Raw genomic sequence first — 23,030 nt, forward strand, 5'->3', positions numbered from 1 at the left:
AAGATTTCCCTCCCCCTGCCCTTGGCCCCGCCCCCAGGCCCCTCAGCAGGACCTGTCCATCATAGCCCCGCCTACTTCCGGTCCCGCCCCCTTCCTCCCTCCCTCCCCGGGGGCCTGACGAAGCGTCCCCCGCCGCAGCCCCGGCTGCCCGCCTCGGTGCCCGTCCTCCCTCCCGCCCTCCCGCCCAGAACGGGCCCCGGCCCCGGCCCCCTCTGCCCCCTCGTTCGTCCCCCCAGCGGCCGCCAGCGTCGGGGCGGCGGGAGGCGGGCTGAGGGAGCGGGCCGGGGGCCGGAGGGCGGGGCCTCCGGCAGCGCGGCGGGCAGCTCGGGGTCCTGGGCGTCGGGGGCCTTCGGGAGGCGCAGGCGCAGAGGGGGTTTCGGGGCCACCATGCCCACTGTCAGTGTCAGGAGGGACCTGCTCTTCCGGGCCCTGGGACGCGCCTACAGTGAGTGACCCCCGTCCGCCCGTCCTCCCTCCCTCCCTCCATCCGTCCCTCCGTCCCCCCGCGGCTTTCCCCGAGCCCCGGCGCGCCGGGCTGGGAGAGGGAGGGCCCGGTGGGGGAGGGGGGCCCGGGCCACGCTAGCCCGCCGTCATTCATTCATGCATTCGTTTCTTCATTCATTCATCCACCCACCCATTCATTTCTTCATTCACCTATTCATTCATTCATTCATTTTTTTATTCATCCATTCATTCCATTCATTCATCCATTCATTTCTTCATTCGTTTACTCATTCATCCATTTCTTCACTCATTCATTCATGCATTTCATTCATTCATTCACCCATTCATTTCACTCACTTCATTCATTCATTCATTTTTTCATTCACCCATTCATTTCTCCAGTCATTCCATTCATTTCTTCATTCGTTCCATTCATTTCTTCATTCATTCATCTCTTTATTCACTCATTCATTTCTTCATTCATCCATTCATTCACTCATTTCCTCATTTGTTCATTCATTTCTTCATTCATTCATTCCTTCATTCATTTCTTCATTCATTCATGTCTCCATTCATCCATTCACTTATTCATGTATCCATTTCTTCATTCACTTTCATTCACTCATCTCTTCATTCATTCACTCATCTCTTCATTCATTTCTTCACTCTCTCATTTCGTCATTCATTCATTCCTTCATTCATCCATTTATTTCTGCATTCTTTCTTCATCCATTCACTTCTTCATTCATTCATTTCTTTATTCATTCGTTTCTTCACTCATTCATTTCTTCATTAATCTCTTCCTTCGTTCATTTCTTCAATCATTTGTTTCTTCATTTATTTTTTCCTTTCATTCATTTCTTCATCCCTTTCTTTCTTTCTTTCTTTCTTTCTTTCTTTCTTTCTTTCTTTCTTTCTTCATTCATTTTTTCATTCATTCACCCATTTATAGGCGCTTACCACCTATAAAACAGCATACTAAGCGCCTGAAGCATTTAATCATTCACTCAGTCATATTTATTGGGCACTTACTATGTGCAGAGCACCTTACTAAGTGCTCGGAATGTGCGGCTCAGGGGCTAGAGCACGCCCCTGGGAGTCAGGTCGTGGGTTCTAATCCCACCTCCACCTCTTCCATTCATTCATTCAATCGTATTGAGTAATAGTAATGATGATGATGATGCTGTTTAAGGGCTTACGTGGGTTCTAATCCCGACTCCGCCGCTTGTCAACTGTGTGCCTTCGGGCAAGTCACTTAACTTCTCTGTGCCTCAGTTATCTCATCCAGAAAATGGGGATTAAGACTGTGAGCCCCACGTGGGACAACCTGATCACCTGGTACCCCCCCCCCCCCCCCCCAGCGCTTAGAACAGTGCTTCACACATAGTAAGCACTTAAATGCCGTTATTTTATTTTTTATTTTAGGTGCCGAGCACCGAGCGCTTACTGTGTGCAGAGCACTGGACTAAGCCCTTGGAACGTACAATTCGGCCACAGATAGAGACAGTCCCTGCCCAACAACGGGTGCATTTATTCACTCATATCTGAGAGCTTACTGTGTGCAGAGCACTGTACTCTGCTTGGAAAGTACAGTTTGGCAACAGACAATTCCTGCCCAGCAGTGGGCTCATTCATTAATTCATTTAATCGTATTTATTGAGCGATCACCGTGTGCAGAGCACCGTACTGAGCGCTCGGGATGTACAATTCGGCAACAGAGAGAGACAATCCCGGCCCGACGACAGGCTCACAGTCTAAAAGCGGGGGAAGCAACAAAACCAAGTAGTCAGGCATCAATACCATCAAGATAAATAGAATCATAGCTTTATATACGTCATTAATAAAAGAGTAATAAATAATATATACACATATGCACAAGTGCTGTGGGGCGGGGAAGGGGGAAGAGCAGAGGGAGGGAGGAGGGGCAGAGGGAAAGGGAGGGCTCGGTCTGGGAAGGCCTTCTGGAGGAGGTGAGCTTTCAGTAGGGCTTGGAAGAGGGGAAGAGAGCTAGTTTGGCAGAGGTGAGGAGGGAGGACGTGGGCCGGGGGTCGACGGCGGGACAGGCGAGAACGGGGGGCGGTGAGGAGGCGGGCGGCGGAGGAGCGGAGCGTGCGGGGTGGGCGGTGGAAAGAGAGAAGGGAGGAGAGGTAGGAGGGGGCGAGGTGACGGAGAGCCTCGAAGCCTAGAGTGAGGAGTTTCTGTTCGGAGCGGAGGTCGATAGGCCACCACTGGAGGTTTTTAAGAAGGGGAGTGACAGGCCCAGAGCGTTTCTGTAGGAAGATGAGCCGGGCAGCGGAATGAAGAATAGACCGGAGCGGGGAGAGACGGGAGGAAGGGAGATCGGAGAGGAGGCCGACACAGTAATCCAGCCGGGATATTACGAGAACCTGTGCCGGCAAGGTAGCAGTTCGGATGGGAAGTCAGGGAGGGGACAGGGTTTGGGAGGGAAGATAAGGAGCTCAGTCTTGGACACCTTGAGTTTTAGGTGGCGGGCAGACATCCAGGTGGAGACGTCCCGGAGGCAGGAGGAGATAGCCTGGGGAGAGGGGGAGAGGACAGGGGAGGAGATGTAGATCTGTGTGTCATCTGCGTAGAGACGATAGTTGAAGCCGTGGGAGCGAATGAGTTCACCGAGGGAGTGAGTGTACATGGAGAACAGAAGAGGGCCAAGAACTGACCCTTGAGGAACCCCAACAGTTAGAAGATGGGGGTGGTGGGGGAGGAGCCTGTGAAGGAGACCCAGAATGAACGGCCAGAAAGATGAGAGGAGAACCGGGAGAGGACGGAGTCCCTGAAGCCAAGATTAGATAAAGTGTAGAGGAGAAGGGGAGGGTCGACAGTGTCGAAGGCAGCCGAGAGGTCGAGGAGGATTAGGATAGAGTAGGAGCCTTCGGATTTGTCAAGAAGGAGGTCGCCGGTGACCTTTGAGAGGGCGGTTTCGGTGGAGTGGAGGGGACGGAAGCCAAATTGGAGGGGGTCCAGGAGAGAGTTGGAGTTGAGGAATTCAAGGCAGCGAGTGTAGACGACTCGTAGGGGTTTGGAAAGGAAGGGTAAGGGGGAGATGGGGCAATAACCAGAAGGGGATGGGGGGGTCAAGAGAGGGTTTTTTTGGATGGGGGAGACATGGGCATGTTTGAAGGCAGAGGGGAAGAAGCCGTTGGAGAGTGAGTGCTGAAAGTTGGAAGTTGAGGCGGGGAGGAGGGAAGGGGTGAGAGTTTTTAGTAGATGAGCGGGAATGGGAGAACAGGACGGCACCACCATCCTTCCAGGCTCACAAGCCTGTTAGCTTGGCGGTTTCCTTGATTCCTCTCATTCAACCCACGTATTCAATCCCTCACTAAATCCTGTCGGACCCACCTTCACGACATTGCTAAAGATCCTCCCTTTCCTCTCCATCCAAGCAGCTACCACATTAATACAGCCACTCACCCTCTCCCGCCTAGATTACTGCATCTGCCTCCTTGCTGACCTCCCAGCCTTTCTCTCCCCTCTCCGGTCCATATTTCACTCCGCTGTCCGCATCGGTGTTCTACAAAAACGGTTTGGACGTGGTTCCCCAGTCCCCAAGAAAGCATCAGCGGTTGCCATCCTCCGCTGCATCAAACAAAACTCCTCCTGTCAGCTTTAAAGCAGTCCATTCAGTAGTATTTATCGAATGCTATGTGCAGAGCACTGTATTAAGCGCTTGGAGCGTACAATTCGGCCACAGTCCCTTCCCATTGACGGGCTCACAGTCTAATCGGGGGAGACAGGTGGACAAAAACAAGACAGCATAATCAGGATGAATAGAATCAAGGGGATGGACACTTCATTAACCCCTTGCCCCCTCCTATCTAACCTCCCTTCTCTCCTACTACAGTCCAGCCTGCTCACTTCACTCCTCTCCTGCTGACTTCTCGCTCTGCCCCAATCTCGCCCGCCTCGCTGCTGACCCGTGGCCCACCTCCTCTCTCTGGCCCGGAACACCCTCCCTCCTCAGATCTGACAGACAGCGACTCTCCTCTCTTCAAAGCCTTATCGAAGGCCCATCTCCTCCAAGAGGCCTTCCCTGACTAAGCCCCCACTTTCCTCTTCTCTCACTCTCTCCTTCAGCGTCGCCCTGACCTCCTCCCTGTCTTCATCACCCTCCTCCCCCAGCACTTACGCACATTTCTATAATTTATTCATATTAATGTCTCCCTTCTTGGAGACGCTAAGCTCATTGCGGTCAGGGAATGTGTCTGTTTATTGATGTATTATACTCTCCCAGTCGCTCAGTACAACGCTCTGCCCACGGTAATAATAACGACGGCATTTGTTAAGCGCTTACTATGTGCAAAGCAGTGTTCTGAGCGCTGGGGGTGATCAGGTTGTCCCACATGGGGCTCACAGTCTCAGTCCCCGTTTTACAGATGACGTAACCGAGGCCCAGAGAAGTGAAGCGACTTGCCCACGGTCACACAGCTGACAAGTGGCAGAGCCGGGATTCGAACCCGTGAGCTCTGACTCCCAAGCCCGGGCTCTTTCCACTGAGCCACGCTGCTTCTCTCCTTGCGGACGGGGACCCTGCCTGCCAACTCTGATCTAGGGAACTCTCCCAAGTGTCTAGTACAGTGATCTGTACACATTAAGCGCTCAATAAATCCTCGAGATTGGTTGATTAGGGGTCACCGCACTAAGCACTTGGAAGAGTAGAATACAGCACAGTCGGCGAACACGTTTTAGTGTACTCTCCCAAGTGGTTAGCACAGTGCTGTGCACACAGTAAGTGCTCAATAAATACTATCGATTGATTGATGGTTCCCTGTCCACAAGGGGCTTGAGGGGGAGCCAGACATTAATATAAATGAATAAATTGTGGATATGGACATGAGCGCACGGGAAGCAGCATGGCCTAGTGGCAAGCGAACGGGCTTGGGAGTCAGAGGTTGTGGGCAAATCGCTAACTTCTCTGTGCCTCAGTTACCTCATCTGTAAAGTGGGGATTGAGACTGTGAGCCCCACCTGATTACCTCGTATCTACCCCAGCGCTTAGAGCAGTGCTTGGCGTATAGTAAGCGTTTATCAAATAAAATGATTATTATTATCAAGTGCTAATCTAGTGCATACGAACCACATTAGTTGGATGTACCTTCCCCTGGAAGAGGGTTACAGTTCCTAAAGAGCCTCACCAGCGAAAAGCAAGTTTTGTCCTGCAAAAGCGTGGGTTCCCCTCCATATTTTTCCAGAAGAGAAAGAGATGACGGTATGAATAGATTAGTAGCTTTGCATGTGTCGTATTTGTCATATGAGAAGAATTCTGCCACCTCAGTATCCTGGAGCATATGCGTGTTATGCATTGGGCAAGATGCTTCATACCTTTGATTTCTGCTTATGAGGTCTCTTAGGGAAGGTTAGCGACTGACGTTTTTCCTGTTGAGCGTTTGGGATCTGTCAGGAAGAAACGGACTGCCCCATGGAGTTAGAGCAGATCCTTCGAATAGATCGGTAGTTGTCGTCAGTAGCCAGTAAGTTATTGAATAGCCACCAAATCCGCGACCTTTCAGCAAGCCCTGCGTGTGCCAGATTCTGAACAGTCCGTACTTGGCTTACGATCTGTGAAGAATGGCTTATTGTGTTCACACGCTACTTGGCACTGTACTAAGTGCTTGGAGAGCTAAGTGCTTCTCTGCCCTGCGCAAAATTAGAAATCATGCGGAGAAGACACCCCGTTGAGGCCATGCCCACACGTGTGAAAAGACCCAGGCCCGGTCCCGCTTTAAGATATCTCACTAAATGGATACGCTGAGGTGGATCGGCATTAAGTCTCTGGCAGGACCGTCAGGCCTCAGAAGAAAGATGGGCATCAGCTGATAATAATAATGTTGGTATTTGTTAAGCACTTACTGTGTGCAAAGCACTGTTCCAAGCGCTGCGGGGATACAAGGTGATCAGGTTGTCCCACGTGGGGCTCAGGGTTTTAATCCCCATTTTACAGATGAGGGAACTGAGGCACAGAGAAGTTAAGTGGCTTGCCCGAAGTCACACAGCTGGCGAGCGGCAGAGCCCGGGATTCGAACCCATGACCTCCGACTCCCAGGCCCGGGCTCTTTCCACTGAGCCACGCTGCTTCTCATAAAGCTGATGCATGCTAAACTGTAAAAGGTTTCATAGGACTGGTGTGCTTGGGCTAATAGGGCTTGATTCTATTTAGTTGCCATTGTTTTTACGAGATGTTCTTCCCCTCGACGCTGTTTATCGCCATCGTTCTCGTCTGTCCGTCTCCCCCGATTAGACCGTAAGCCCGTCAAACGGCAGGGACTGTCTCTATCTGTTGCCGACTTGTTCATCCCAAGCGCTTAGTACAGTGCTCTGCACATAGTAAGCGCTCAATAAATACTATTGAATGAATGAATAATAGGGCTTCGTATAAGGACCGGCTACATTTATCCCCACTCTGCCGAGAGAATGGAAGATTTCTTAGCGCAGGAATTAGTGCTGTAATTGACGCGGGGTGTAACAGTCCACACGAGGGACTGAAACTCTTTGGTCTCTATTTATGGTAGCTTCCCCCACACATCTCTTGGTATTACGGTTTTTTGAACAGGTGAAAATAAACTCTCTCTTTTTTGTTTGTTTGTTTCAGCTGATGAAGAGTTTGATGAATTGTGCTTCGAATTTGGACTGGAGCTTGATGAAATCGTAAGTATTGGGGATTCGTGCTCTGTATTTCATTTTAAGTCTATAAAATACAGCTTTCAGGGTTGAATGGATTTTATTCATTCATTCAGTAGTATTTACTGAGTGCTTACCTTGTGCAGAGCACTGTACTAAGCGCTTGGAATGTACAATTTGGCAACAGATGGAGACGGTCCCTGCCCCAAAACAGGGGAGACAGACGGCAGAGCAAAACAGAACGAAATAAAAACGAGACAACGTTATCACGATAAATAGAATCAAGGGGATGTACGCCTCATTAACAAAATAAATAGGGTAATAAATAATATATACAAATGAGCACAGTGCCGAGGGAAGTGAGGGGGAGGATTATTATTGTTATTGATTGTTATTCATTATTTCGACTGGGGAGATTAATATTGCTTTAGCCTGTTGAGCGTAATGTGCTGAGGGAAGTAGGGGAGGATTATTATTGTTATTGATTGTTATTCATTATTCCAACTGGGGAGATTAGTATTGCTTTAGCCTGTTGAGCGTAATTTCTGATATCTAAGCAATAGAGCTCAACAGATTAAAAATTCTCCCTGTTTAGCAGCTCACAGTCAGTCATTGCTGATAGTTTTATTAAGGGTCTCCTGTGGGCAGACCGTTTAATTCACGTGCAACTGGATGGTTTTACATGTAAAATGGGGCCAATAACGTGGCATCCCTCAGAATTTATGGGGATCTGCTAATAAAAACGAACGTGGGCCCTTCTCGGTGACAGTTTAACAGGAAAGTAATACTCTGGCAATTTAATCCTGCTATTAGCGTAACGTGGCGAATGTAACAAGAAGACTCAGTGACCAGAGCGTGAGACCGTCGTTGGGCAGAGATTGTCTCTATCTGTTGCCGCATTGTACATTCCAAGCGCTTAGTACAGTGATCTGCACATAGTAAGCGCTCAATACATACGATTGAATGAATGAACTCTCACACTAAAAATAAATACCAAACCAATACATAATAGCCTTTGGTGGTTATTTGTGTCACGCTGTTCCTAGGGGAAAGTGCACGGATCTTTAAATCGAAAGACCTAGTTTCTAATCTCAGGTCTGCCATTCACCTGCCGTGGACTTGGGCAAGGCATGCAGTCATTCATTCAGTAGTATTTATTGAGCGCTTACTATGTGCAGAGCACTGTATTAAGCGCTTGGAATGTACAATATGGCATCAGATAGAGACAGTCCCTGCCCTCCCTCTGTGACTCTGTTTCTTTATCTGTAAAATGGAACTACTCTACCCGTTCCCTTACTAATGTGTAGGTGGCGAGAAGAAATTGAGAGTGAACAGTCTAGAAGAATGAAAGGGGTGCATATGTTTTATTATTACTTGCTTTCTAGACCTCAGTGGTCTTGATTTCCCAATGATTTAGTAATGTAGCACTGCAGATAATTGTAGAACTACTATTGGTTTGTAAACTTTTCACCAGCTACGTAAGTCCGAAAAGACGATTGCTCCGATGTGAGGATTGTCTATCTAAAGAAAGAAAGAATATATGCCTTGTAAGGTGCATTTTCCAATCTTAGCCCTCAGTTTTTCATACAACCTGATTTATTTAACTGCCGATTTGCAGAGGTAATACAATAGTACATTTTCCAAACCTGATAGCTTTGATCTTAGATTTAATGACGAAAAACAAATGATCCAGTTTTAAGTCTTTGACGGCAGCGTGTCTTGGGCGTTGCCTGACCGGTCAACTTCATGCAGGATTTTCTTATTAATAGTAATAGTGATGGTGGTGGCACTTATTAAGTGCTAACTTGTGTCAAGCACTGTTCTAAGCGCTGGGGTAGATACAAACTAATCAGATTGGACATGGTCCCCGTCCCACATCGGGTTCATGGTCTTAATCCCCATTTTACAGATGAGGTGACTGAGGCCCAGAGCGGTGAAGCGACCTGCCCGAGGTCACACAGCTGACAAATGGCAGAGCCTGGATCAGAACCCAGCTCCTTCTGACTCGCGGGCTCTAGCCACTAGGCCACGAAGGCTGTGTATGTGTTTCACAGAATTGTTAACAGGCGTAGGCCTAGCAGTGGAGAGGAGATGGGCTGGATTTGGGTTTGGGCCCAGGCAAAGAGAGCCCTGGCTGTCCTAATGTTCGAATCCCGGCTCTGCCTCTTGTCGGCTGTGTGACCGTGGGCAAGTCGCTTCACTTCTCTGGGCCTCCGTTCCCTCATCTGTAAAATGGGGATGAAGACCGCGAGCCTCACGCGGGACAACCTGATGACCGCCTGTCTGCTCCAGCGCTTACAGCCGGGCTCTGCACGTAGCGTTTAATACAGACTCGGGTTAATTAATGTATAAAAAGGCCTCCTGGGGCCTGGCTTCCCCAGCTGGCATAGGTAGAGAAGTAATCACGTCCACCCGACGTGACCCAGCGACCGACTGGAGGAAGGAGGTGTCTTCGTGGCGGGAGGACTCGACTGAGCGGCCGAGATGACCACCGTGCACGAGGCCGCTCTCCTCGAGACCGGCTCGGGTCCAGGTGGACTCGGCGGAAAGGCCAGCGATGGCCAAGCGGGTGTGGACCCTGCACTCATCCGACTTAGCCTGGGCTGGTCCCCACCGGGCCTCAGACTTCCCGCGTCTGCTGGGCTTGGCGAGTTCACGGCCGGATCTGAGCCGGGGGGAGAGCCCAAAGTTTTAGAAAAAAAAATCCGCTCGCCTTACTACCGTGCCAAGTTGTCGAATCCGTGTCTGTTGAAGCTGGGAGGAGAAAGTGCAACAGGTCCGGGTGGGCCTCTGAAGCAGCGTGGCTCAGTGGAAAGAGCCCGGGCTGGGGAGTCAGAGGTCGCGGGTTCGAATCCCGGCTCTGCCACCTGTCGGCTGTGTGACTGTGGGCGAGTCACTTCACTTCTCTGGGCCTCAGTGACCTCATCTGGAAAAGGGGGATGAAGACTGTGAGCCTCACGTGGGACAACCTGATGACCCCCGTATCCACCCCAGCGCTTAGAACAGTGCTCTGTACGTAGTAAGCGCTCAACAGATACCAACACCATCATCATTATTATTGTTATTATGTGCAAGTCATTGAGTAGCTAAAAAAAATTAATATTTTTCGCAACATGCTAATATAAGGGATCGTCGTCTTCCTGTTGTGACCATGCTACTGTGGGTATTAAGATATTTAAAGTAATAATAATAAATGATGGTATTTAGTAAGCGCTTACTATGTGCCAGGCACTGTACTAAGCGCTGGGGTGGATACAAACAAATGGGGTTGGACGCGGTCCCTGTCCCGTGCGGGACTCCTCACGGTCTCAATCCCCATTTTACAGATGAGATGACCGAGGCCCAGAGAAATGAAGCGATTGGCCCAAGGTCACACAGCAGGCAGTTGGCAGAATCAGGATTAGAACCCGTGACCTTCCGACTCCCAGGCCCGTGTTCTGTCCACTGCACCGTGCTGCTTCCACCACAGCACGCTATTTCTACCACACGTGATGTGGTCCAGGGTGGCCAAAACCCGACCCTCGCTGCGACTGGAAAAAGAGTTAGCTGTTTCTCTCGGTTTTATTGACCCGGGTGCGTTTTTCCGGCTCGCCCGTAGACTTCCGAAAAGGACATCATCAGCAAAGAACAAGGCGATGTAAAGGCGGAGGGGGCCTCCGACGTCGTTCTCTACAAAATCGACGTTCCCGCCAACCGATATGATCTTCTCTGTCTGGAGGGATTGGTCAGGGGGCTTCAGGTCTTCAAAGAAAGGTAACGTATTTGGAAAATGGTGTTTTCAGTGCTCTACTCTTGTCGATTATGGACCTGAGGTGTAGGCGAACACTTCTTTGATATTCTGAGCCTTTCCTCTTCAAAGACCAGAGGAGAACCGAGGATGCATTTGAAAAATAATCTTTCGTTTTGGGAACGCGGTTCAATGGTCCGAACCCATTTTTAGGCATGCGTGCCCATATTCAGTCAGTTCTGAGCAGCGGGCTCTTATAATCAGAGAACGTAATGCTCAACGGTGAATTTGAGGCGAAAACGCGGGCGTGAATGGTAATATTCAGAGGAAATAGGTGCTTGGCCAAGGACAACTGAAAGTTTTATGACTTGGCATCAGTTTCCCCCCTTTCACCCTTGCGGCTTTTTTTTTTCCGAAGATGACAGTAAGATGACAGCTGGTTATCTTGACTGCTGGTTAACGAGACCACGCATGACGATAATAAAAATTATGGCATTTGTTAAGCGCTTCCTATGCGCCGGGCACTGTACTAAGAGCCGGGGCGGTACAAGCAAATCGGGGTGGACGTAGTCCCTGTCCCGTGTGGGGCTCCCCATTTTACAGATGAGGCAGCTGAGGGCACAGAGAACGGAAGGGACTTAACAAATACCAGCATTATTACATTATTATTATTAGAGGGGGCGACAGCCATTAATGTAAATAAATAAATTACAGATGTAATAGGAATGGTGGTATTTGTTAAGCGCTTACTAGGTACCAGCCACTGTACTAAGCGCGGGGGCGGATACACGCAGATCGGTTTGGACACAATCCCTGTCCCACCTGGGGCTCGCAGTCTCAATCCCCGTTTTACAGATGAGGTAACCGAGGCCCAGAGAAGATATGGAGGTCGCCCAGGGTCACAGAACAGGCATGTGGCGGAGCCGGGATTAAATACGATTGAGCTCCCCCCTTTTTCCCTCTGCTCCCTCTACCCTCCCCTTCACCTCTCCGCAGCTAAACCCTCTTCTCCCCCCTTTCCCTCCGCTCCTCCCCCCCTCCCGTCCCACCCCCTCAGCGCCGTACTCGTCCGCTCAACTGTCTGTATCTTCATCGCCCTATTTATTTTGTTTAATGAGATGTACATCACCCTGATTCCATTTATTTGCCATTGTTTTTATGAGACAATCTTCCCCTCTACTCTATTGCCGTCGTCCTTGTCTGCCCGTCTCCCCCGATTAGACCGTAAGCCCGTCAAAGGGCAGGGACCGTCTCTTATCTGTTGCCGATTTGTCCATTCCGAGCGCTTAGTCCAGCGCTGTGCACATAGTAAGCGCTCAATAAATACTATTGAATGAATGAACATAAGTGCAGGGGGGCTGGAAAGAGGGATGAATAAAGGGAGCAAGTCAGGGTGACGCAGAAGGAAGTGGGAGAAGAGGACAGGAGGGCTTAGGGCAGCCCTCTTGGAAGAGATGTGCCTTCAAGAAGGCGTTGAAAGGTGGGAGAGTCGTCTTGGGATTCAATTCCTGCTCTCCGTCCCATTTAGACCGTGAGCCCCGCGTGGAGCAGGGCCTGTGACCTACCCGGTGAACTTAGATCCAACCAGCGCTTAAAAGTTTTATCACTGTTATTACACAAGATATATATCCATTCATCTGTAAGCCCGTCAGAGGGCAGGGACTGTATCTGTTACCGATTTGTCCATTCCAAGCGCTTAGTCCAGTGCTCTGCACGTCGTAAGCGCTCAATAAATACTTCTGAATGAATGAATGTACACAAGACATCCGTACACACACGTGAACGCCGGAGACTAAACGCGATGGAGTGAGTTGAAATTAAGACAGTAGAAATTTTACTTGCCTATGACCGCCAGCACGATAAAATTCGGGAAAAGCCGTCAAGAAGAGGTTGTGGAATCTCCTTTCCTGGGTGTCTTGAAAGCAGCACACGATCTCCTGGCTTGGGAGACTTAGCCGTTCACCCGCCTGGAGGCCGGGGACTGGACCAGATGATCTCCCACAGCTCTTTACGGTTTTCTTATCGCTTTGAAGTTCTGTATGCATCATTATTTAGATCTGTATGCGTCGTTATTTAGATAAAATGGTATTTCAGAGTTTCACACGGCTTTCTCTTATATCTTAGGATAAAGGCCCCCAGGTACAAACGGATTCTACCGGCAAATGGGGAGATCCAGAAGTTGCTCATTACAGAAGAGGTAACGAATGAATCCGGTTTCCCTTTTTCTTATTGGAAGACAGGTTGGGTGCAGAAAGAAATGGATCCTGCGTGTCTTTGTCTTCCTCGTTTTGAAAAAGCAAGTAAAGTGTTGTGCCACCCAGGGCTCCGTCAAAGTTGATGTATGAAACTTACAACGGGATCTTTATGAAAGGTGCAATTCCTTGCAAAGCGTTTCTTGAAGTACCCCAGGTCGAATGGAACGAGAGCTAAGTTCCCGAAACGTGCCCCGGTTTATCCCTGATTAATTTCAAGTTCGCATTCCAGACTATGTCTTGAAAATTATGCTGACCTTGCAGAAAAACTCCAGTTTATTAATAAAAATAGTAATGTTGATATGTGTTAAGCGCTTACTACGTGCAGAGCACTGTTCTAAGCGCTGGGGTGATCAGATTGTCCCACGTGAGGCGCGCGGTCTTCATCCCCATTTTCCAGATGAGGTAACTGAGGCCCAGAGAAGTGAAGTGACCTGCCCACGGTCAGCTGACAAGCGGCAGAGCCGGGATTCAAACCCATGTCCTCTGACTCCCAAGCCCGGCCTCTTTCCACTGAGCCACGCTGCCCCCCTTAATAATAATGATGGTAGTTAAGTGCTTACTGTGTGCCAGGCACTGTACTAAGCGCTGCGGTGATACCAACTAATCGGGTTGGACCCAGTCCCTGTCCCACATGGGGCTCTCGCAGTCTCCATCCCCGTTTTACAGATGAGGTAACCGAGGCACAGAGAAGTTAAACGGCTTGGCCAGAGTCACACAGCAGACAGGTAGCAGAGCGGGGATTAAAACCCGTGACTTTCTGACTCCAAGGCCCGTGCTCTTTCCACTCTCCAAATGTTCTCCTCTTGTTGACTTCTGTATAATATATCTGGGGTCTACGTGGCACTGATTTTGAAATGCCAGACTCTTGCACACAACATAGAGAATCCTTTTATTACAACCGTACAATCCTCTGTCTCCAAAAGCGATGGTTGCTCTCCTTGACCTGCTGTGATATTTAAGGGCGTCGTACCGCGAGCGTCGCTTTCTACATTTCCTCACTTTCCTTGGTGTTTCATTCCTTCTCAGCGCCACGCGCACGCAGATATTTCAGAGTGAATTTCTGTGGTCGTAGCCCAAAACGGGGAACGGTAGGGAAACCGAGAAAACCCAGCGGCTGTTTCTGGACGCGTCGTAGCTTTTTGAATTGGGACCTTTGGCTAATTAAACCTATCGCCTGAGGGGTCCGGTGGACTCGCCTAAAAGGCTCGGGTCCTGCCTTGCCACTCCAAGGGAAATGGAAGTTTCATTCATTCAGTAATATTCATTGAGCGCTTACGATGTGCAGAGCGCTGCACTAAGCGCTCGGAATGGACAAATCGGTTACAGATAGAGACGGTCCCTGCCCTCTGACGGGCTTACGGTCTGAGCGGGGGAGACGGACGAGAACAATAGCAGTAAATAGAATCGAGGGGAAGGACATCTCATTAAAACAATAGCAGATAAATAGAATCAAGGCGATGTACGTCTCATTAACAAAATAAATAGGGCGATGGAGATATATACAGTCGAGCGGACGAGTACGGCGCTGAGGGGAGGGGACGGGAGAAGGGGAGGAGCAGAGGGAAACGGGGGAGAAGAGGGTTGAGATGCATTCCCAGTCAGGGAGGAGGGAGAGATCCTGGGCCTTGTCTGCTCACACCCTGAGCGCGTGATTTTGACTGGTGGTGAGACGCCTAAACAGAAAGGGAAATGATAATAATGACGGTCTTTGTGAAGCGCTCTCTGTGTGCAGAAGCACTGTTCTAAGCGCTGGGGCGATACAGGGCGATCAGGTTGTCCCACGTGGGGCTCCCAGTCTTCATCCCCATTTTCCAGGTGAGGGAACTGAGGCCCAGAGAAATGAAGTGACTTGCCCACAGTCACCCAGCTGACAAGCGGCGGAGCCGGGACTAGAACCCACGACCTCTGACTCCCAAGCCCGGGCTCCTTCCACTGAGCCACGCTGCTTCCCCCAAATGATGGCGTTCGTTCAGCGCTTCCTACGGGCAAAGCACTGTTCTGAGCGCAGGGGAGGGATACGAGGTGATCTGGTTGTCCCACGTAGGAGTCACAGCTGTCATCCCTATTTACAGATGAGCTAACTGAGGCACAGAGAACTTAGGTGACTTGCCCAAAGTCACACAGCTGCCAAGCGGCAGAGCTGGGATCTGAGCCCACGACCTCTGACTCCCCAGCCCGGGCTCTTTCCGCCGAGCCACGCCGTTTCTCTAGGCGCACGTGGGTTGCATAAACGTTCAGGGCATGTCGCCCCCCCCCCCCCCCCCCCCCCCCGCCACAGGACCCTCCAGTGGTCGTCCATCTGCTTCCACATCAAACAAAAACTCCTCACCACTGGCTTTAAAGCAGTCCCTCACCCTGCCCCCCCCCCGCCTCACCTTGCTACTCTCTTACACGCTCCGCCCCCCCCCCCAACGCTAACCTGCTCACTGTACCTCTATCTCGTCTATCTGGCCGCCGGCCCGCGTCCCGCCCCTCTCCTGCAACGCCCTCCCTCCTCGAATGGGACCGACAATTACTCTCCTCTGCCTTCAGAGACTTATTGAAGGCCCGCCTCCTCCAAGAGGCCTCCCCTCTTTCCTCTTCTCCCACCCCCTTCTGCGTCTCCCTGACTCGCTCCCTGTATTCTTTCCCCCTCCCAGGCCCACGGCACCTAGGTATATATCCGTAATTTAATTACGTTAATGTCTTTCTCCCCCTATAGACTGTAAACCGGTGTGGGCGGGGAATGTGGCTCTTATATTGTATTCATTCGGTAGTATTTACTGAGCGCTTACTATGTGCAGAGCGCTTGGAATGTACAAACGGGTAACAGACAGAGACGGTCCCTGCCCTCTGACGGGCTCACGGTCCAATCGGGGGAGACGGACGGACAAGGACAATAGCGATAAATAGCATCGAGGGGATGAACATCTCATTAAAACAATAGCAAACTGTACTTTCCCAAGTGCCGAGTCCAGTGCTCTGCCCACGGTAAGCGCTCAGTAAATATGATGGAATGAATGAATGAATATATCTCCTTCAGGTGGGGTCATTTCCCAGACTGAGTTTCCCCTTTTCCCTCTGCCGCCTCTCGGCCCCCCGCTTCACCTCCCCTCAGCTAAGCCCCCCTTTCCCCCCCTTTCCCTCTGCTCCTCCCCCTCTCCCTTCCCCTCGGCACTGTGCTCGTCCGCTCATTTGTATATATTTTTATTACCCTGTTCATTCTGTTAACGAGACGTACATCACCTCGATTCCATTTATTGCCGTTGTTTTAATGAGATGTCCATCCCCTCGATTCTATTTACTGCTACTGTTCTCGTCCGTCCGTCTCCCCCGATCAGACCGTGAGCCCGTCAGTGGGCAGGGACTGTATCTGTTGCCGAACTGTCCATTCCAAGCGCTTAGTCCAGTGCTCTGCACATAGTAAGCGCTCCATAAATACTATGGAACCGATGAATGATTCATCCGTTAGTTGGGTAGCTGAAATTCGGTCGAGTAACGAGTTGCCGTATTCATCTGGCTTAGTGTTTCTTCGATTTTCCAGTGTAAATATTGGATTTGAGATCAGGTTTTGAACAGGGCGAAATGAAACTCGGAGACCTCTGGTGTGAAAAAATCTGGGATAGCGTCATTTTGGCCGGGGAATTAATCGTTCCGTTTTCCGTATAAATTTCAGACTGCCCAAGTCCGTCCTTACGCTGTAGCGGCCGTTCTACGAAACGTAAAATTTTCTAAAGATCGTTATGACAGCTTCATTGAACTTCAAGAGAAATTACATCAGAACATCTGCAGGTTAGTGGTCAGAAGCGGTCTTGACCTTCGAAATGTGTGAATTCGTTACTGACTTCCCTGGGTGGGCTCTGACCAAACCTCAGAGTCTACCTTTTTACAAAAGTTGTTCGGAGAAGTGAACGTAGTTTGGGTCGGCACGGGGAGGACCTCTACTGCCTTATTCTTTCCTAAGCTTTGAAAAAAATGAAATCGTTATTGGTTCGGACGTTATAAAAACTACTCAGACGATCGCAAAGCCGTTGAAACTTAAAATCTCGAAGGATACAAGGTGACGGGTAGAGTCACATGACGTCAGGCTCCGTCCGCGAACGGGATTACCAAGCACTTATCACCACGTGCTTAGCTGCGCGGCTTCCTCGAGCTGGGCTTAGGGAAAATGGGTTCAGGCTGAAATGAATCCCAGATTATGTCATCCCAGCTTCATTTTGACTCAGCTGCAGTTTACTCGGGTTAGTCCGCTCAACTGTCTATATCTTCATCACCCTATTTATTTTGTTAATGAGATGTACGTCGCCCTGATTCTATTTATCCGCTATTGTTTTAAGGAGATGGTCTTCCCCTCCCTTCTGTTTATTGCCATTGTTCCCGTCTGTCCGTCTCCCGCGACCAGACCGTAAGCCCGTCGATGGGCAGGGACAGTCTCTGTTACCGATTTGTACGTTCCAAGCGCTTAGTACGGTGCTCTGCACATAGTAAGCGCTTAACAGATACGAACATTGTTATTACTATTATTATTAAGTATGCAGAGCTCTGCGCTGAGAGCCTGGGAGACTACAGTACAGAAATAAACAGTGACGTACTCTGCCCACACCGAGCGTACAGCCTTTAAGGAATGATCTGACCTTCCAGCTTCCGATTCCAGTAAAGCAGCACTGGGCCATGCTGTCCAAAATAATAACGATAAATAACGATCGTATTTGTTAAGCGCTTGCTATGTGCGAGCGCTGTTCTGAGCGCTGGAGAGGCTACAAGGTGATCAGGCTGTCCCACGTGGGGCTCGCAGTCTTAATGCCCATTTTACAGGTGAGGTCACTGAGGCACGGGGAAGTGAAGTGACTTGGCCAAAGTCACGCAGCTGACAAGCGATGGAGCCGGGATTTGAACCCAAAATGACAGCGGTGGGCCGTGTCCCCGGTATTAATAACAACCGTGGTATTATTTGTTAAGCAACGCGGCTCAGTGGCAAGAACCCGGGCTTGGGAGTCGGAGGTCATGGGTTCGGATCCCGGCTCTGCCACTTGTCAGCTGGGTGACTGTGAACAAGTCACTTCACTTCTCTGGGCCTCAGTTCCCTCGTCTGTCAAATGGGGATGAAGACTGTGAGCCTCACGTGGGACGACCCGATGACCCTGGATCTCCCCCAGCGCTCAGAGCGGTGCTGTGCACGTAGTAAGCGCTTAATAAATGCCAACATCATTATTATTATTATTATTATTAAGCACCTACAAGCACAGTTCTAAGCACTGGGGTAGATACGAAGTCATCGTTTCGCTCACAGTCCCTCGCCCACGTGGGGCTCACAGGCTTAGCGGGGAGAAGAGGGATTCGGCCAGCGTTTTCAGTTGGGGGAACTGAGGCACAGGGAAGTGAAGCGACTCGCCCGGGGTCCCACAGCAGGCAGTGGCGGAGCTGGGTTTAGAACCCAGGTCCTCCGACTCCCGAGCCCGGGCTCTTCCCACTAAGCCGCGCTGCCCCTCTGCTTCCCGTCACTGTCTGTAAAATGGGGATCGAGACCGGAAGCGCTACCTGGGGCAGGGACTGTGTCCAAACCGATTTGCTTGTATCCGACCCCAGCGCTCAGTACGGTGCCTGGCACGTGGCAGGTGCTCAGCAGATACCATGACAACAGTAATTATTATTCCTTTTGCGTGTCGGCAAGACAGAGGAAAGGAGTTATTGTAGAAGTAAAGCGTTCCGGAAAAATCTAGGGCCCTCTGCAGTGGATTTGCCTGGCTCGGTGGAAAGAGCCCGGGCTTGGGCGTCAGAGGTCGTGAGTTCGAATGCCGGCTCTGCCACCTGTCAGCCGTGTGACTGTGGGCGAGTCACTTGGCTTCTCTGCGCCTCGGTGACCTGATCCGTAAAATGGGGATGAACTGTGAGCCCCACGTGGGACAACCCGATCGCCCTGTATCTACCCCAGCGTTTAGAACGGTGCTCTGCACGTAGCAAGCGCTTAACAGATACCGGCATTATTATTTGCCAGTCCCACCGTTAGCCCTTAGAGACACGACGGATTTTAGGCGGTCGGCAGTCAGACCGAAAAGCAGCTGGTTCCCGGAAATTGACCGCCCCGGAAAGGGAGCTGTTTATTTTTACGTGCCGACTTCTCCCCTCGTCATTCCTCCACTTTAAAACCCTCTCTGGGGAAAAGATTACCTGTCGGAACCGTACTTTGAGCGAAACTTTATTTGCGGCGATGCAGAGGCGGCGTGGCTCAGTGGCAAGAGCCCGGGCTTGGGAGTCAGAGGTCATGGGTTCGAATCCCGGCTCTGCCACTTGTCAGCCGGGTGACTGTGGGCAAGGCACTTAGCTTCTCTGGGCCTCAGTTCCCTCGTCTGTAAAATGGGGATTAACTGTGAGCCTCCCGCGGGACAACCTGATGCCGGTTTTTGTTAGTTGGTTGTTGTTAAGCGCTTACTGTGTGCCGAGCACTGTTCTGAGCGCTGGGGTAGACACGGGGGAATCAGGTCGTCATTTTACAGATGAGGGAACCGAGGCCCCGAGAAGTGAAGTGACTTGCCCGCAGTCACACAGCTGACGAGTGGCCGAGCTGGGATCTGAACCCGCGACCTCTGACTCCAAGGCCCGGGCTCTCTCCACCGAGCCACGCTGATGACCCCGTGTCTACCCCCAGCGCTTAGAGAGAGCGTGGGCTTTGGGGTCAGAGGTCATGAGTTCGAATCCCAGCTCGGCCACTCGTCAGCTGGGTGACTGTGGGCGAGTCACCTCACTTCTCTGGGCCTCGGTTCCCTCGTCTGTAAAATGGGGATGCGGACCGTGAGCCCCACGTGGGACGACCCGATTTCCCCCGTGTCTACCCCAGCGCTTAGAACGGTGCTCGGCACATAGTAAGCGCTTAACAGATACCGACATCATTATTATTATTGTTATTAAGCGCGTAGCGAGTACCAACGTTATGAATACCGTGGTCTGTTCACGACGTGTAGGAAAAGAACTTTGGTGGCGATCGGAACTCACGATCTGGACGCCGTCTCTGGGCCTTTCACCTATACGGCGAGACCTCCCTCGGATATTAGATTCAGGTCTCTGAACCAGACCAGGGAACGCACAGCCCGCGAACTCATGAACTTATACAAGGTAAGCGACTCCGCGGAGAACCTCCGGCTAAATGGTTTAAACTTCGAGAGGCGGCGTGGTGCCGTGGGGGGAGCACGGGCCCGGGAGTCAGAAGGTCGTGGGTCCCGACCCCCCCCCCCCCCCCCCGCCCCGGTTCGGCCCCCAGTCCGGGCTGTGTGACCTCGGGCCGGTCACTTCACTCCTCCGGGCCTCAGCGGCCGCCTCGGCGAAATGGGCGTCGAGACCGTGGGACGGCGACGGCGTCCAGCTCGGTTTGCTTGTATCCACTCCAGCGCTTAGTACGGTGCCTGGCATGCGATTAGACCGTGAGCCCGTCAGAGGGCAGGGACCGTCTCTATCTGTCGCCGACTTGTTCCTTCCAAGCGCTTAGTACAGTGCTCTGCACCTAGGAAGCGCTCAATAAATACTATTGGAGGAATGAAGTACTTAACGAATACCTCAACGGGGATAATAATAGCTATCATTAGCGTTATCTGTACTCACGTGCCGACTCACAGTTAATCCCCATCTTTCCGATGAGGGAACTGAGGCCCGGAGAAGTGAAGTGACTTGCCCACGGTCACACAGCTGACAGGTGGCAGAGCCGTTCGCCCTTCTGGGCTGATGATTATTCCTAGTAGTAGCCGTATTTATTGAACCCCCTTTTGATTTGATGAGAGAAGCAGCGTGGCTCAGCGGCAAGAGGCCGGGCTTGGGAGCCCAGAGGTCACGGGTTCTGATCCCGACTCCGCCGCTTGTCGGCCGGGTGACTTTGAGCCGAAAACTCTGCTCCTTTGGCGCGGTGCTCGGTTGTATCGATTAATCCGTGGCACGTAATGAGTGCTTACTGTGTGCCGAGCACCGTACTGAGCACCTGGAAGGGGAAAATACAATCGAGGTCGGTAGCCGCGATCACGTTCCGTGGCTGCCTTTTCTGTGGTGTTTTTCTCCCTTCGTCGTTTCACCTTCCCTTCTGTGGCTCAGTGGCGAGAGCCCGGGCGTGGGAGTCAGGGGTCATGGGTTCGAATCCCGGCTCAGCCGCTTGTCAGCTGTGTGAGTTTGGACAAGTCACTTCACTTCTCCGGGCCTCAGTTGCCCCATCTGTAAAGTGGGGATGAAGACTGCGAGCCCCACGTGGGACGACCGGCTCACCTCGTGTGAGAAGCAGCGGGGCTCAGTGGAAAGAGCCCGGGCTTTGGAGTCGGAGGTCATGGGTCCGCATGCCGGCCCCGCCCCTTGTCAGCCGGGTGACCGTGGGCGAGTCACCTCACTTCTCTGGGCCTCAGTCACCTCATCTGTAAGCGAGCCCCACGTGGGACGGCCCGATTCCCCCGTGTCTCCCCCAGCTCGGCACAGAGTAAGCGCTTAACAAATACCAACGTTATTATTATCATTATTATTAGAAGAGTGCTTTGCACATAGTAAGCGACCCGATTTTGGAGATTTGCCAAATGATCCTCTGCCCAGAATGAGGCGGGGTGTTCTCCCGTGGAATAGTCATTCATTCAGTAGTATTTAATAATAATGATAATGTCGGTATCTGGTAAGCGCTTACTCTGTGCAGAGCACCGTTCTAAGCGCTGGGGGAGGCACGGGGGATTCGGGTTGTCTGTCTCACGCGGGGCTCGCAGTCTTAATCCCCATTTTACAGACGAGGGAACCGAGGCGCAGGGAAGTGAAGTGACTTGCCCACGGTCACCCAGCTGACAAGTGGCCGAGCCGGGATTCGAACCCATGACCTCCGACTCCCAAACCCGCGCCCTTTCCACGGAGCCACGCTGCTTCTCTGTTCATCGAGCGCTTCCTATGTGCAGGGCACCGTACCGAGCGCTTGGAATGGACAGATCGGTAACAGGCGGAGACGGTCCCTGCCCTCCGACGGGCTCACGGGCTGATCGGGGGAGACGGACGGACGAGGACGATGGCGATAAACAGAATCGAGGGGATGAGCATCTCGCTGAAACAATAGCGGATAAATAGAATCGAGGCGACGGACATCTCATTGACAAAATAAATAGGGTAACGAAGATAGGTACGGTTGAGCGGACGAGTACGGTGCCGAGGGGAGAGGGGGAGACGGACGGACGAGAACGGTGGCAATAAATAGAATCGAGGGGACGGACGTCTCATTGAAACAATAGCGGATAAGTAGAATCGAGGCGACGGACATCTCACTAACAAAATAAATAGGGTGATGAAGATATGCACGGTTGAGCGGACGAGTACGGTGCTGAGGGGAGAGGGGGAGGAGCAGAGGGAAACGGGGTCGGGGCGGGGGGAGAGGGTTTAGCTGAGGGGAGGTGAAGGGAGGGGTAGAGGGAGCAGAGGTGTCATGGTGTCTTCTGGGGCTGAAACGGGAGAGTTAGACTCAGGGTGTGAAAGCGCTCATTTTCGTAATGAGCCTCCTTATCTTGGTTGTTATTTTGGAAGGTAGTCCCGAGTAAGGAGTCGGTCATTTCCTGGTAGCTAATTAATCTCTGGTATTTGAAGATAAATGAATTATGGGGCTTTACAGTTTTTTAATAAAATAACTGGAATGTGGACTACGTCTTAATGATCTAAGGGATTTAATTTTGCTGTATTTCTTTAGACCGACAACCACCTTAAGCATTTCTTGCACATTATTGAAAACGAGCCGCTCTACCCAGTTATCTACGACAGTAATGGCGTCGTCCTCTCGATGCCCCCGATCATCAACGGTGAGTTCCTTTAATCGCCGTCGTTAACCGTATTTACCGAGTGCTCACTTTTCTTTTTACGGTGTTCGTTAAGCGCCTTCCGTGTGCCGGGCACCGAACTAAGTGCCGGGGTGGATCCGAGATCGGACTCAGTCCGTGCGCTACGTGGGGCTCGGTTTTAAACCCCGTTTTGCAGACGAGGTGACCGAGGCACAAAAATGATGA

General features: G+C 51.3%; 1 protein-coding gene across 3 annotated transcripts in view; it reads left to right on the forward strand.

Annotated features, from left to right (window-relative positions):
* Positions 1-344: 344 nt before the first annotated feature.
* Positions 345-23,030, forward strand: part of FARSB (phenylalanyl-tRNA synthetase subunit beta) — a 113,054-nt gene continuing 90,368 nt past the window's right edge. For all 3 annotated transcript variants that reach the window (XM_029067216.2, XM_029067224.2, XM_029067231.2), the window contains exons 1-7: positions 345-445; positions 7,049-7,104; positions 10,676-10,830; positions 12,929-13,001; positions 16,715-16,830; positions 19,998-20,148; positions 22,718-22,826. In XM_029067216.2, the coding sequence (XP_028923049.1) occupies positions 388-445; positions 7,049-7,104; positions 10,676-10,830; positions 12,929-13,001; positions 16,715-16,830; positions 19,998-20,148; positions 22,718-22,826 (718 nt within the window). In that variant the 5' untranslated portion in view covers positions 345-387. The remainder of the gene's footprint in view (positions 446-7,048; positions 7,105-10,675; positions 10,831-12,928; positions 13,002-16,714; positions 16,831-19,997; positions 20,149-22,717; positions 22,827-23,030) is intronic.

This window comes from Ornithorhynchus anatinus, chromosome 1 (assembly GCF_004115215.2).
Source record: "Ornithorhynchus anatinus isolate Pmale09 chromosome 1, mOrnAna1.pri.v4, whole genome shotgun sequence".
Classification (NCBI taxonomy): domain Eukaryota; kingdom Metazoa; phylum Chordata; class Mammalia; order Monotremata; family Ornithorhynchidae; genus Ornithorhynchus; species Ornithorhynchus anatinus.